The sequence below is a fragment of the Taurulus bubalis genome, assembly GCF_910589615.1.
Source record: "Taurulus bubalis genome assembly, chromosome: 20".
NCBI classification, from domain to species: domain Eukaryota; kingdom Metazoa; phylum Chordata; class Actinopteri; order Perciformes; family Cottidae; genus Taurulus; species Taurulus bubalis.
In genome coordinates this window covers 13,696,776-13,710,869 of record NC_136608.1, presented here as the reverse complement: position 1 = coordinate 13,710,869, position 14,094 = coordinate 13,696,776, and the positions used below count along the sequence as shown (strand labels likewise).

Genomic DNA, 14,094 nt, shown 5'->3' with positions numbered 1-14,094 from the left:
TTGACACAGGGAACACAGAGGCTTTAAGTGTGGGCATGCCGTAATGGAACTGTCAGGGCTGATACTGAGAGCAAAATCCTGAGCTTAACTGTTTTCTTCACTATCCCGGCTTCTTAACGCTCTGTCAAGTAGTGCCCAGAAACATCCCCAAACTCATCATCATCATTAGAGCGATGCAGGGAACGAAGGCTGGATCCTGGAACTCCACACTACAGTCTTCACCTCCTCATCAATCAGTCCGTCCCGAGTTAGCGCCAGAAGCTTGGGCGTCGGGTGAATGCTGACACGCTGAGAAAAAAATAAAATAAGCCCTGTGATCATCATATATACAATTTCAGAAATGAACTGCTTGTGGAGGACATTCAGCTCTGGTGGCAGGAAATGACAAACATTGGGAGACCAACGTTTCCAACGCTTGAACCAAAACACGGAATGTAAGCAAATGTAAAACCACTTGACTCAAGGAGGAAAAACAGACATATATGTTTTCTATCCAGTCCAAGATGAGTGAAAAGCCTCTTACGAAAAGTACCAATTTCCCAAAATGAGTGGGGAAGTGGATAACTTTGAAGCAAAAAAAAAATTCAGTTTGCTCAAATGAGCAATCAAGGGTATTGATGTACGCAGACTCTTAAGCACAAATCTGTGGTTTTTCATTCAAAGGGCTTTTACCGGCAAATCAAATGAGCTGAGCGATCTTTTAAAGACGGGGCGAAGCATCTAATGCCGTCTCGAGTCATTTGGTGACATCAGACATGCACGGAGTTGTCTGACTAATGTACTGCACATATTTTCATTTAGCATATTTTAAAAGTATCTCAAAAGGTCAGTATAAGCAAAAAAAAAGTCAGAACGCAAACTATGCCTCCATTACAAATATGGCACCTTTTGCAAAATAGCCGCACTTCTGTGACACATTTGTGGAGGTTTGTTTGTTGGGTCTCGCTGCGACACTCTTGATTAGCGAGGCCATCCTGTGGCTCGCTCAGATACACGGAGCACGGATGCTTTGTTGCTTTTATTTCATTTCCACGTAATGAACGAATAAGTAGGATTAAACAGAAAGCATCACAGTTCCAGTCAGAAGAGAGCTGAACGTTAATGAGCAGGGTGGAAAGATACAATTGATAAAGCAATTCAATCAGTCTCCTCGCGGTCTTTGTCTCTAGTCGCACTCGTCTCTCTCGACAGTTTCCTGTCTTCATCTCTCTTGTTAAACGTTCTAACACAGGCAACATGCATGTAGATGTACTTTACATAAAAGATACTTAAATGGTTTCTCTCTGATTAAATCTTTCGAGAAGAAACACATTGTTCATTGTTGACAAAAGGATGCTTTTCATATTTGTTTTTACAGATATTCTCGTCTCATCAATACAAATATAGTGTTTTGTATTAATATATATTAATATTCAGGCTGAATCAAACATACACTTTAACCTCTGCATGTTTAGCCCACTAGATAATTACAGGACAGCTTCCGCTTCAAAGTGGAATAAGATTTGTGAGCGTCAAGTGTTGTCAGACTTCACACAGGGGACACACCTGCCTAACTTGCAGCTCATGGGTTGCATCATTTGTTAGTACTTCTTGAATTCATAAGGTCATTTTTCTTCCACAACAGATAGTTGATTAAAGGGATTTCTTACTATAACAATGAATATATACTGTATTATGTAGGGTCTGTATAAAACTGAGACACAGTCTAAGTCAAGAATTGCAGTGTAACACAGTATATAGTGTATCGTGACCTTGAACAAGTTCAATCACCACAAACTAGACAAACTACATCTTCCGATTCTTCCTCAAGAGAGTCCGAGGTCCTTCTGCACGGCTCTGGACAGCTGCATCACAGCGTCCGCCCACGCCTCCCTCTGCTGCCGGCCGCTCAGTCGAGCCAGCGTCTGAGCGGCGTACACCAGGGTCAGCACCGTCCTCTCAAAGTCCGGCCGGCTCAGAGGTCGCCGGCGCCGGGCGAGCTCCGCTGTCAGGCGGCGGATGTCGGAGAGCCTCTTGGGCAGGACGTCCTCACAGATGACCTCCAGCTTGTCCACGCTCCTCAGGGAGGCCAGCTCCTCGTCTGGGATCTGCATGTCCTGCTCCCCACCTGGGATCTGCATTCCAGCCAACAGGATCTGGGAGAGTCCAATCAGAAAAAGGCTAAGGAACTATCAATGTACACCACAAACCAACTACATAACAGTAATATACTATTTATTGAAGTGAACTGAAGGCATCACAAGATATCACGACATATTGCCTTTCCTCGGGAACACTTTGGGTAAACACATACTTCACATCTCTGCACATGATTAGCAGAGAAAGATGGTCCATAAATATGTGACTTTTTGCACATTCTCGACATATTTGAAGTAGTTTCCAGTAACGAAGCCCTGATCCGTTCACTATGTCAGCACCTCGATAACCACAGGATCTCTAGACTGACCTCAAAAAGCAGGTTGACGTCCTCCTCCGAGCGCTGGAACGTGGGGTCGATCAGCGAATACGCCCCACGCTTTATCCGATAGGCGGATGGATACAGAGCTAGAACACATAAGTACAGGAAATTGGATTAGAGGATCTCCCTCGCATTCAAGAAATTAGGCACCACATTATCCAACGTGGCATGCGTGTGGGTGGGCCAGAGGTTGAGAAAACACAGCTACATTACTGCTCAAATATTATGCAGTTGAGATGGATCTGGCCCCAGCTGGGCAGAGGGTAATTGCTCTTCGACCCGAGCCGCAGATGCTCCTACCTTTACAAGTGGCAGTTTCATCCAGAAGTGAGATATTGCCGCTCACAATGGAGCAGGTGTTGCTGGCCTCATTTCGTGTCGGTCGAGATGTGAAGCAGACCGGAGTCCCCATAATCTGAGCTGTTCGGATAGAGCTGGAATGAAACTTGTTGCCGCTGCCGAATCTCAATGATAAAATACCATAAAATCCATATTTTAATGATGGTGATAACCAGAGGCAATTCCAATTGGCCACACACCTCTTATCCAGGAAGTACAGTAACTAAGACGCCTACATTTACTCAAGTACTTCAAGTTCAACCTCCTTGTTCCGCAAGGTAAAATGAGTGGTGTCTTTTCAAAGGGGTTTGATGGCTTTGAAGAGAGCGTAGTTGATGGCTTCGCTTCTCTCTTGAGAAGGCCAGTCTGACGACGATGTAAAGTGGTGAAATATAGCTCACACTGAACCTGATATCTATATTTTTAAGGGTAAAATATGTTTTTTTGCTGCGCCAGTCAGACAACAGTAATTGTTCCTTGCAGAACACAGGAGATTACATACAACACCGCTTGGGCGTTTTCATTTCATAACCCAAGGAAAGAACGCAGATGGATCGTCTCTTTAAAAGTATTTGACTACTTAGAACACCATTCACCATATTTCTTTGTATGAAGACTTATTTTAAACTCTGTGATTGTGGGCAGATATTCTTACTGGTAATGGAAAGTCTTTCGGAGGTTAGATCGAAATCAGGCTTGACTAAGAAAGCAAAGGGGTCACACAAGGATGCAAAGTAGCCCGACTCACATTTTCCCCTTCCATACTGTTATTATAATACGACTATATTGCTTCCCAGATGCCTAAAATATGTTCATATTATGACTTCCTCTATTGTGTGAGAGTCCAAGACCAATTTGATGAGGGCGCTTCAGGAGGGTTAAGGGAAAAGCAAAGTTGATTAAAGCTGAAAGGGGATAAACCTGCTTTTTAGTTTTTCCAGACAGACTTCCACTCTTTTTCCCCCTGATGCCGTTGTCATCCAGTGCTTGGCTCAGAGTCTAAGCCAACACACAGATCACACACACATATATCTTAATGAGGTGTACAGTGAACACTGGGCTTGCATTTGGATTCAATCCCTCTCCTAACCCTACAGCGGCATCTATGGGGTGCTGCTCCGCCAATTCTGCAGTAATGATCAGCCCCGCTGCCCGGAGCCGCGGCGGCCAGACACATTTAGGCTTTATAGCGTTTGTGAGATCGAGCCAAAGCCACATGCGCTGGCAGATCTCCCCGTGTACCTGCTTCCTGCTTTGGGTGACTGCCAGTCTCAGCTCCACGTTTGCTTTCACAACCCAGCCACCGTTCAGAATGTAAAGAAAATCTGCAGCTTTATGTTCCAGTGTGAGAATAGTAACACCTGCCAATCTGGCACATTTGCGTTGTCCTCAACATATTATTTCAAGGATTTCACCTCTCAAATCTGTCCTCAGGCCACAGGATTTTAGAAATATGTAGTAAGTACTTTTCCCTCCATATAAACATTGAATAGTTTGCTATTTTGGGAAATACCTTTATATGCGTTCTTGCCAAGAGTTCAATGAGTAGATTGACATCACTCTCATGTCTGTACGTTAAAGATATAGCTAGAGCCAGCAGCCAGTTAGCTTAGCTTAGCATACATAGTTGAAATGAGGGAAACAACTAGCTTGACTCGGTCCAAAGTAACAACATCCATCAACCAGTAACTCCAAAGCACATTCATTCTAATTATAATGTACAAAAATCTAAGTATAAACCTTTTGTTGTTTTGCTACATCCCTTGAATGAGTCAAAATACTTCTACGGCAGGACAAGTGTTTGCTAAGCGACTTCACAACAACAGCACTGCAAAGAAACCCTTCGGATTACGCAAGCAGAATTGAACATGTTAATTACTGAGCACAGGAGATGCTCTTAGGTGGATGATGTTACTTTTGGACCGAACTATGCTAGGCTCCCTCTTTCCAGTCTTTATGCTAAGCTAAGCCAACCTACTGTAGCTTCACATTTACTACACAGACACAAGAGCGGTGCAAGCAAATTAAACCACCAAGTGTGTGTGGTAGAGGCCACAAACTCAACCTGCACAAATATAATCAAGGACATTTTATTGACTCTCAAGAGCGTGTTTTGCTCTATGCTTCCAGTCTTTATGCAAAGCAAGACTATCTCCTGGCTCCAGTTTCATATTTAAACAACATATTTAAACATATTTAAATATATATAGGCAAAAGGTTGTTTCAAGGCCTTCACCACAATGAAGATTCGAAAAAAAAGATCAGAATCAGCCTGCACATTTTCTTTTTTTATTTGAGTGTAATTATAGAATGAAAATCCTCCCTTAGGTCGTTTCACACCACCGAAACATCAAATACCAGTCGTGAGGATATTTCCCTGTAGGTCCAACACTGACATGCAGCTATGAATGCATCACAACTTGCAGGGGAAGATTTAAACTCCTCATTGTCTGAGTGACTCCCGAATGCAAGATCAGCAGCGGAGGAGAAAATGCCTCTGCAGTCATATTAGATCCTGAAGAGACACTTCAGCTTCAGTGGGACGTTGTCAATGCAAACAAAACAACACCCAGAGGACAGTGTGCTCATTAGCACGAGGGTTATGTTGTTGAAGGTTCAAGGAGCTGCAGGGAAATGACACATTGGAGGCCTGCCCAATGCTGATTTACATTTAGAATGATTAATATGTAATTTACATAAAAGTTGCAGTAAAGTGTGTGTTTTATGCTTCCAGCAGAGGGGAACATCACTTAGCAATAAAACGTTATTGCTGGTTAACGCTCACATGGTTGGAGCAGCGCTGCTGCAGACACAGAAACAGGCCACGTGTCATATAACCTTTATACCTGTTATAACCTTTATACACAATAAAAAAACTCACTGCATGGAAAACACAATCAGTTTAGCGTTGCACATTTGTAACAGATAAATAAAACAGATAAAGGACTCCAATGTGCAAAAGGGTTTGGCAACAGGCAGGACAGAGAAGCAGAACAAAACAATTGCCAAGGCAAGGCTGGCTAGAAGTCTAAAAATACAGCCAAAGAATATAATAACAAGAAAAGCAAGCAGACGGAGGAATGCTGAAGCACTAAGGCTGGGTTGCACAGCAGACATCTGGCAGGGAACTGAGGTGCTGATGAGAGGATCCGGCTACAGGTGCACAGCTGGGTGTGGAGGTCGGGTAATGATAAGGAGTGGGAAGAGCTAAGGGCCACTGCCGGGTAGAGCAGGAATAGGGAGGGAATTGCTAATATAGACGTCCCTCCTTACAACATCCCAGCCGCTGGTTCTGAGCCTGTAATGCTTCCCCTCCCTCCTCCAGCTCTTCAAACAATCAGCGTTTGGATGGGCAGACTTCCCCCAATGTCATTATGCACAGGCAGGGAACTTGTAATCTCCTGCTAACTGCTTGCAAAGAGATGAGGGAACAACAAAGATCCATTAATTAGCAGGGCTAAATGGTATTCCTAGCTGGAGGGATGTCTTGATGAGAGAGGGAGAGAGAGAGAGAGGGAAAAATAAACAAATAAATAAAAACAAAATGGGCGTCTGGGTCCCTCCGGCTTACGGTAAAAGGGGGTGAAAAGGACACAAAAGGAAATAAAATCTTTCCCGCAAAGGCCGATCTTCTGCTTCGCATTTAAATTCACCCCCAAATGATGTTAAAATGCAAACAAACTGCATTTTCTTTTGCAGCTCAAATGCAACATCTACCATTTACAATGTAAACAGACTTCACCTTCAATATCCCCACTGTGAGACAAATCTATGAGAGGCTAAGCTGCAATAAAGTCACTTAGTATCGCAAAGGGAAGACGAGATTCCGTTCAACCCACCAAATACTGTCCTTCACAAGGACCCAGGGAGGATCATACAGGCGTAGCACTTTAACACCAACACTCCTTTTGGGGTTCTAGAGTCTCCAATTAACCTGAGCTGCATGTCTTGACTGCCCGGGATTGGGGATCGAACCCGGGAACCTCTTGCTGTGAGTTGGATAGCCACTGCAGCGCATTTTGATTGCCTAAAAATGTCTTATTGGTTGTACTTAGCTCCACCCTCTCGTGTCACTTCTGGTAGCAAAAGAAACAAGATGGCGACGGCCAAACTTACAAACTCAAGGCTTAAAAATGCCAGTCAACAAACTGGTAACTTCTCAATGGCTACGTACACTTATTCTACACAGTCGATGCTTGAAACAGAGATGAATAAATACAACAATTCTACAAGAACACCCCCGAGGAGAAGTTGCTTCCTTGCAGTTTAGCTTAGTTGGACTTCAGTGTCATTAGAATTGTAACATACATGTATCCACATGGACCAGAAGCACTGTGGTTGGTGCATGTACAAAACTGTTTTGTAGTCAAACTCTAAGACAGAACTGATTTTTTTGATTATTGACATTATGTTGTCAATGCTCTGACTGTCCAGAGATTTTAAGCGTTGTCTGTTGAGAGAGGAATTTCCTCAGCGCGTGGCTCCAGTAAACGTCTCTTTTCTTTGGAAAACAATCTGTTGATATCCTGCAATGTTCCCGATGTCACCAGAAGATAAACACATTCCTCCCCAGACACACACACACAGAAGCAAACCAAGATTGAATCATCGTGAATATTTGTTTCCATTTTCTAATGGGCTAACATTTCTAAACGAGGACGCAAATGGTTTCAATTTGTGTCTCAGAGATTATTGAAATCAGCTTTTTACATGATGTTGACATATAGGACATTGAAAGAAGATGGAGATGTAATGTATGCATGCGAGTCGGAAGGTCCACCTACCTCTGTGGTGCTGAGCGGCTGCCAGGTACATGGACAGGTAAGCACCGATGAGCAGAGCCCACCGCTGCGTCATGTTGATCCTCACACACAGATCCACACACACTCTTCTTCTCGTCTCTCTCAGGGGATGAACATCACAACGGTCGATGAAAATGTTCCGTCTGTTGAGTTTCGGCCTCTCACATGCACCAGTTTCACATGAAGGATCATTCCTTCAGTTGCTGCATTCATTGTTTTTTTTTACTGTTGCCACCTCCTTCCATCCATCCTCTCCCTCTTTTTTTATTTTCTTTCTGTGTGTGTGTTCTTTGCTCAGGCCTGGCCGGCTGGGCTCTCATCTGGAAATCATCAGGATTTCTTGGCTGGACTTTTCTCACAGCTACAGGCTGGCTGCTTGACTGACCTCGGTTCAGTTACTGTGTGACTCTCCAACCGACCGGATAAATAGGTGACCGACTAGCTGGATAAGCGGCTGACTGACAGGCCGATTGACTGACTGAACAAATTGGCATCCCATGAGCCAGAACCAGAGCTTACAAGTGACGGATTTGTCCCTTAGAAAAGAGCTCTAGCTTGATTAAGCATCCCAATCAGCTTAATAGTTCATTCTGTTTCTTACAACTTAGGTCTTATTTTCATTGTATTGACCATCAGCTCTGATAACGGCTAAGATCTGGCAACACAGAGGTAATCCTATTGACTGGGGTGATCCCTTCACATTTCCTCCAGCGCCACAATGAGGTTGACATTTGTGGTTTTGAGTGGAATCAACTTCGATGTATTGTCCACCCCCGTCCGTTCCCATCAGCCTGAGCTGTACTTTGTGTTTAGCAAATATTAACTAACACACTACACACACTACACATTGTAAACATTATATCTACTAAACGCTTGTAAACGCATTAGATTGTATGAAAGAAGTTAATATAGTCACCACGATGTCACCCATTGGTTTGCGGACTGTGGTTTTAAAGCCTCGAGTTCGATGTTTTGGCCGTCGCCATTTTGGTTATTTGGAACCAGAAGTGACACAAAAGGGTGGAGCATAACTGAATGCAGAATAAAACAGTTTTAGGGGACCACAAAGTTAAAATTGAAAGTGTTAAAGTTCTAAGAGACAAGCCACGGCCTGAAGCTAACCCTGCTTTATCGTCTATTTTATTCTAAATGGGACCACAATTTCCTAAATAAACATCATGCTGTATTGAAGAAGACTTAAAACTACAGATTGGGACCATAAACTCATGTTTACAATGTTTGCTGAGGTAATAAATCAAGTGAGAAGTCATTTTCTCATAGACTTCAATACGATCAGACTTCTTTTCGCCCCCTAATGGCCAGGAGAGAGAATGCACGTCTAAGACACTTTTGCTTTAGCTTCACTTTTCAGAACTGGAAGTTGCCGCCTGGCTAAACATACAATACATTACCATACAATGTATTCATGAAACAATAAACATCGGTTTATTTTATAAATCAAAGAGGGATCAAGGGCGTAATATTTTTTGTTTACACTTTAATGTATTCTGTTGAAAATGGAAATCATCTTTCTCCCTCAAACACAAACGTTGTTTCATTGTACGTACGTTGTACAAATGTTTCATGGTTCAAATTCAAGGTTAATTAACTCAAATTCTGCACTGCCCTGACTTGAAAGGCCCTTTTGATATAGCGTGCAGTAATCAGACGACGATGAAACCCAGACTGAGGCAGACGGAGACAAACAGCCACGTTTCAACAGTCAACACAAACAACGGCATGAGGACCACTCAAAGCATCTTGATTCAAGACTGTCAAGACTCCTTCCTTGTGTTTATGCTCTCTCCTCCACAGTGTATTATGCTCTTTGTTGTCACAGAATATGTGCAATAAACATACAGTCCCTATTCCAGTGCCAAAGCATATAATAGAATGTAGGATTTCAGATGGTTTGCTATGTTGGCTCAGCCTCAAAGGCTGCATCTGCAAATATAAAACACAGACACTATTCCAGTAATGGCCTTGTGTAAAATAAAAGCACTTATGCCCAATCAGCAGATTAGAGAGCGATGATTAATTATTCAGATGGAGGAAATCAAAACTTAAATGTTTATCATTTAGATAAGAGCTCACTATTCTTCATCAACGCTGTGGCGTTCGAAGGAAGAAGGAAGTTTTGAATCTGTGTGCAGTAATCGTCCGCTTATGAATTAAATCATATGGCACTGAGTGTTTTCAGCTAAATATTCCGTGTTGACAAAAGCACCAGCAGTTGAAGCCCGAAAAATGCAATCATAAACGGCGGCACGAGACGACTGGTGCTCGCCATTTCATTTCGGTGGCGATAAAAACGCAGAGTGTACACGTGGGAGCCACAACCCCGTTTATCTGGGTACTTTTAAAGCGATTTGATGTCTCCGTGTGGAGAGGAAAAAAAAGTTGTCAACAACAACTCAGCGATGCTCCATTTTAATGCTCCAAAAAACACGATGGAGGCGGTAAATAAAGTGAGGAGCGGGGGCGGAGGAACACGACGACGTCCCTTGCCTGCCTGACGAGGAGACATAAAACACTGTCTTGTTACTCTAGTCACATTCAAAGGTTTAATTAGTCTACTCGGCGCTGGGTGACTTTAAGTGATGCCATTTTGCCACCATATGTTTGATTGGATATTTGCTCGCAGCAGATGTGAAAGCAAAGTTCTTTTTCTGAGCCTGCAGAACAGAAAACACCTTCACATGGATGAGAAAGCTGGAGAAAACGCATAAGCATCTCTGCATGGGATTCACATGACTCACAGATAAGACGAAGGCAGATTCTGAGGGGCAAAAACTAAAAAACAAACACAAAATAGCCTCTGCTACAACTCACCGTTTGCCTGCAGGTGCATGACAAGAAAAATGCTTCAGACCCTTTGAGTGTTTTGGGGTCATAAACACACAAACACTCCGCACATGACGCACGGTGGGAAGCTTCTTCGCTTACGACCATGAGGGGGCAGTGTTACGACACACATCCTGAGAGACCGCCAAACGTATATATCCAGGATCCGGCAGTGACTGCTTATGCTCCCTCCCCCGACTCTTTTGGTGATGCTGCAGGAATTCAGAAATAATTGAATTCTATTCAGATAAGGTCTGACAATATGAATGCAGCCACTTAACAGAGATCAAAGGGCGCTTTGGGTTCGCACCAGGTGGGCACCCGCGGGACATCCTTTAGTTTAATTGCTTCTGTGCTATACATCACTGGAATGCCTTAAATATGCAAATTAATACGGGGTCAGTGTGGATGTGAACTTGCACGAGGCTGGTTTAACGGTCAAATTGCCATCATACAAAGCTGTGTGTCAAGGTAAACAGCAGAACTGAAACCTGTGCAAATATAGAAGATGCTCAGGTTTTTTTTTTTTTCAGCAGGTGACTCATGGGCAATGTTATGAGAACGGGCTCAAAGTTAAGACCATACAATGAATACCGTTACTGACAGATTGCCTGGAGGCCGCAGCTGGAGACGGCATGTATTGGTTGTAGAACACACTAGAACACACTCCCATCCTGGAGGAAAAGCCTCCAGCTATCAATTGCGTAGTATGTACATCGTTGCCATATTGTAGTTAATTTCTGCAATATTCACAGTCTGTGCAAAAGCCAAGCCAAAGCCTTTAAGAGGTTATGAGTAAGAATTTGTAATTATTTTTAATCCCCAACCAAAAGCTCTGCTGAGAAGCTTTTTGGCCTTTGTCAGGCTTTTACTGTCTGTACATGAGACTTTGTTCTCACTTCTTGATCCAAAAGGTTGAAAATGTAAAAAAAAAAGAAAAGAAAAAGACAGAGGTAAGCCAAATAAATATTTTCTGTTTTGGAAGGTTATGTTTGTCATGAAGAAGTTAGAGCAGAAAATGTGTGAAAGAGCAGGAACAGGTGGCAAGAGGAAGGTGCGCCATGAGGATAAACAAGACCTGTTTGAGAGAGAAAACACGAATTGAGAGAAAACTGAGAAGAAGTTTGGGGAACAGTTGGAAATGAAACCTTTGAAAGTTTAAAACCAAGACCTATTGATTGCCCATAGTTAGTGGCAGCATGGCGGCCTTCGCAACAAGCGAGGCCAGCGTGAGAACCGGCTGTCTGGCACATCTCCACCTAGCTGGCAGGAGAGGAGGCACATCACGCATCAAAACAACTCCACAGAAAATAATGCTGAGTGTGAGTGTTCCACCACAATGCCTAATCATCATACCTGAAGCAGAATAATTACCTCAACTGTCCATCACAACTCTGCAAACAATTCCATCAAGGCTCAACTGAGTAGAAGCACAGGCGAAGCCCGGCGTCGAGTCTTTAAATGGAGCTGCCACGTCTCGGACAGCTTGCATTATCACGGTTGGTCCCGGCGGGTGCCGGGTGTCTCCTTACCCCCCCCAAAAAAAAGTAGCTGCCTGTCTGCCTGAAGTACACCACACACGGCAGAGGCGACAGCAGCTTTCCAGTCTAAATAGACCACCTGTCTCATTACCGTGGCATCCTCTCTTACCGTGCAGCAGCTAATTAGTCATCAGAGTAAATACAGCTTTAAAAGCGTTGCGATGTGAAATAAACATCTCGGTGAAGTTCACGGTGCTAATGTCCTCCTTTGTTCTCTGGCTTGTAATTTTTTTTAACCAATTCATTCTTCGCGACCTTTATTCGTGGTCCAGATTGCAGCCACTGTTACAATGAACGAGCGTGAACTGCAGAAGAAAATACATGCATTTACGTCACGGTTAGCTACAAGAGGTGAGATTTTTTGATCTCTTGACAAACGTCAACTCCTGGAGCTTTCAGACCTTTAACATGGTCTTCATCAGGAGATGCAGTTTGCTCATTTGTCATGGAAGCTTCCATTATTGAGAGCACTTTTAAGGCTGAGCTTGGCAGTTCATTCTGGATCTCTGAAGTTAGCAAAACAATCCGCAACTGGACAAAGCTGGTGACCTCCAAAAAAACTAGGATTATGGATACAATGTCGTTTTCACTGAAAAGAAACCCCGTTCTTACATACATGAGAATACTTGTAGTGTGACTCAGCATGGCTGCAGACCTGCTAAAGCAGAATGAAGGTTAACAGTGAGTGAAAAATGCCACATTAAAGCACCACACGTTATTCACCCTCAACCGCAGATGCCGTGATCATACCATTAACTATGTAAACAACTATAAACTCATGACCCATTAAATCTCGAAGATGCAATGCTTCAAATTTAATTGCAACCTCGGGGAACAGCGTCGTTAGATACCTTAAATTATGAGCTTAAACTTTTAAATCGTTAATAAAAGATAAAGCTAAGCAACCCTAATAAACTTTAGCCCTTTTACTTCTCAAAGGTACTTATTATACACACATTCATATAAATATAAGAACCTTACAGGTATTTTAAAACTACTTATAGGATGGTGAAGAGATAGAAAAATAGAAAAAGTTCCCAGGTACTCTTTAGTGGCTCGGACAACTTGGCAGGTCACACCTCCTGACTTCTTAGTCTGACTGTGAGAGGAAGTCTTTCTACTCCCCGTGTCCCCAAGCTGCCAGCAACTGCTGCCTAATAACTAGAATAATGATGGATATGCATACTTCATTTCCTGTGTAATCACTGCAGCACTCATGCTTGAGTGTGCGTCGGCGGGCTGCTGCATGTCAATGAAAGGCGCTTATGGAGTCGTGGCGAGAGGCAAAAGCACGGACAGAGCTAAACATCTGTCACTGTGATCACGACCGATGTACGAACGGGACTTTCGATTTCCAGTTATCGTCATCAGCTGGTCAAAAGTAATGAGGATGTGTTCGCCGGGCTCGGTCATCAGCGCCTCCGAATTAGAGACACCCAAGAGGGGGAGTTGTCACGATGTGAGCCAGAGGCAGCCAATCTGACCGGGCCGAGGCTCGCGAACACATAACGAGGTACTGAAAACGCTTTCCTGACATGAAATGTGCTTCCTTTTTTTTTACCCTAGGAAGTGTCACTTTATTCCAGGAAATTCTAAGAAGTTGGCCAAAGAAGAAGAAGAAGAAGAAGAAAAAGGATGGGTAAGACTTTTCTCCCCATTTTTTTCTTTTAAACATTGATGCTTTCTTTGGTAGCATCTGTCATTTTTTCATATTCTGATTCAGTTTCATGACTTATACCTGACAAAAAAAGTACTTTTGACTAAGAGTTTGAAACTTTCCATCTCTTGGTTTGCTTTGCCTTTCTATACCTTTTGATTCTTTCTTCAGATTGTATCTCCATAAGTTTAAAGGGACATATTATTGATCAATATACACGCAGGTTGCTAAGCAAGCACTTGAAAAAACTAAACAAGCAGCAAGTTTTTAACTTTAAATGTATTTATCATGCATATTCAGTCAGCCATACCATGTACACCTGCTACAGGAGTGTGCACTTTCAATTTCTTTATGGTGTGGTCAGAATGAACACATTTAGTGGGCGGCATTACTGCATATGAAGTCAGTGTGAAAATGCAAATGGCCACATAAAGACACAAAGTTGCCTGAGGC

At 43.1% G+C, this 14,094-nt stretch overlaps 1 protein-coding gene across 1 annotated transcript; it reads right to left on the bottom strand.

Moving 5' to 3' along the window:
- Positions 1 to 1,805: 1,805 nt before the first annotated feature.
- On the bottom strand, positions 1,806 to 7,654 carry fam180a (family with sequence similarity 180 member A; the record flags this gene model as incomplete). Its single annotated transcript, XM_079236206.1, has 3 exons — positions 1,806 to 2,135; positions 2,447 to 2,544; positions 7,582 to 7,654. 3 exons carry the CDS (start codon positions 7,652 to 7,654, stop codon positions 1,806 to 1,808), a joined length of 501 nt encoding a protein of 166 aa, XP_079092332.1.
- Positions 7,655 to 14,094: the final 6,440 nt, after the last annotated feature.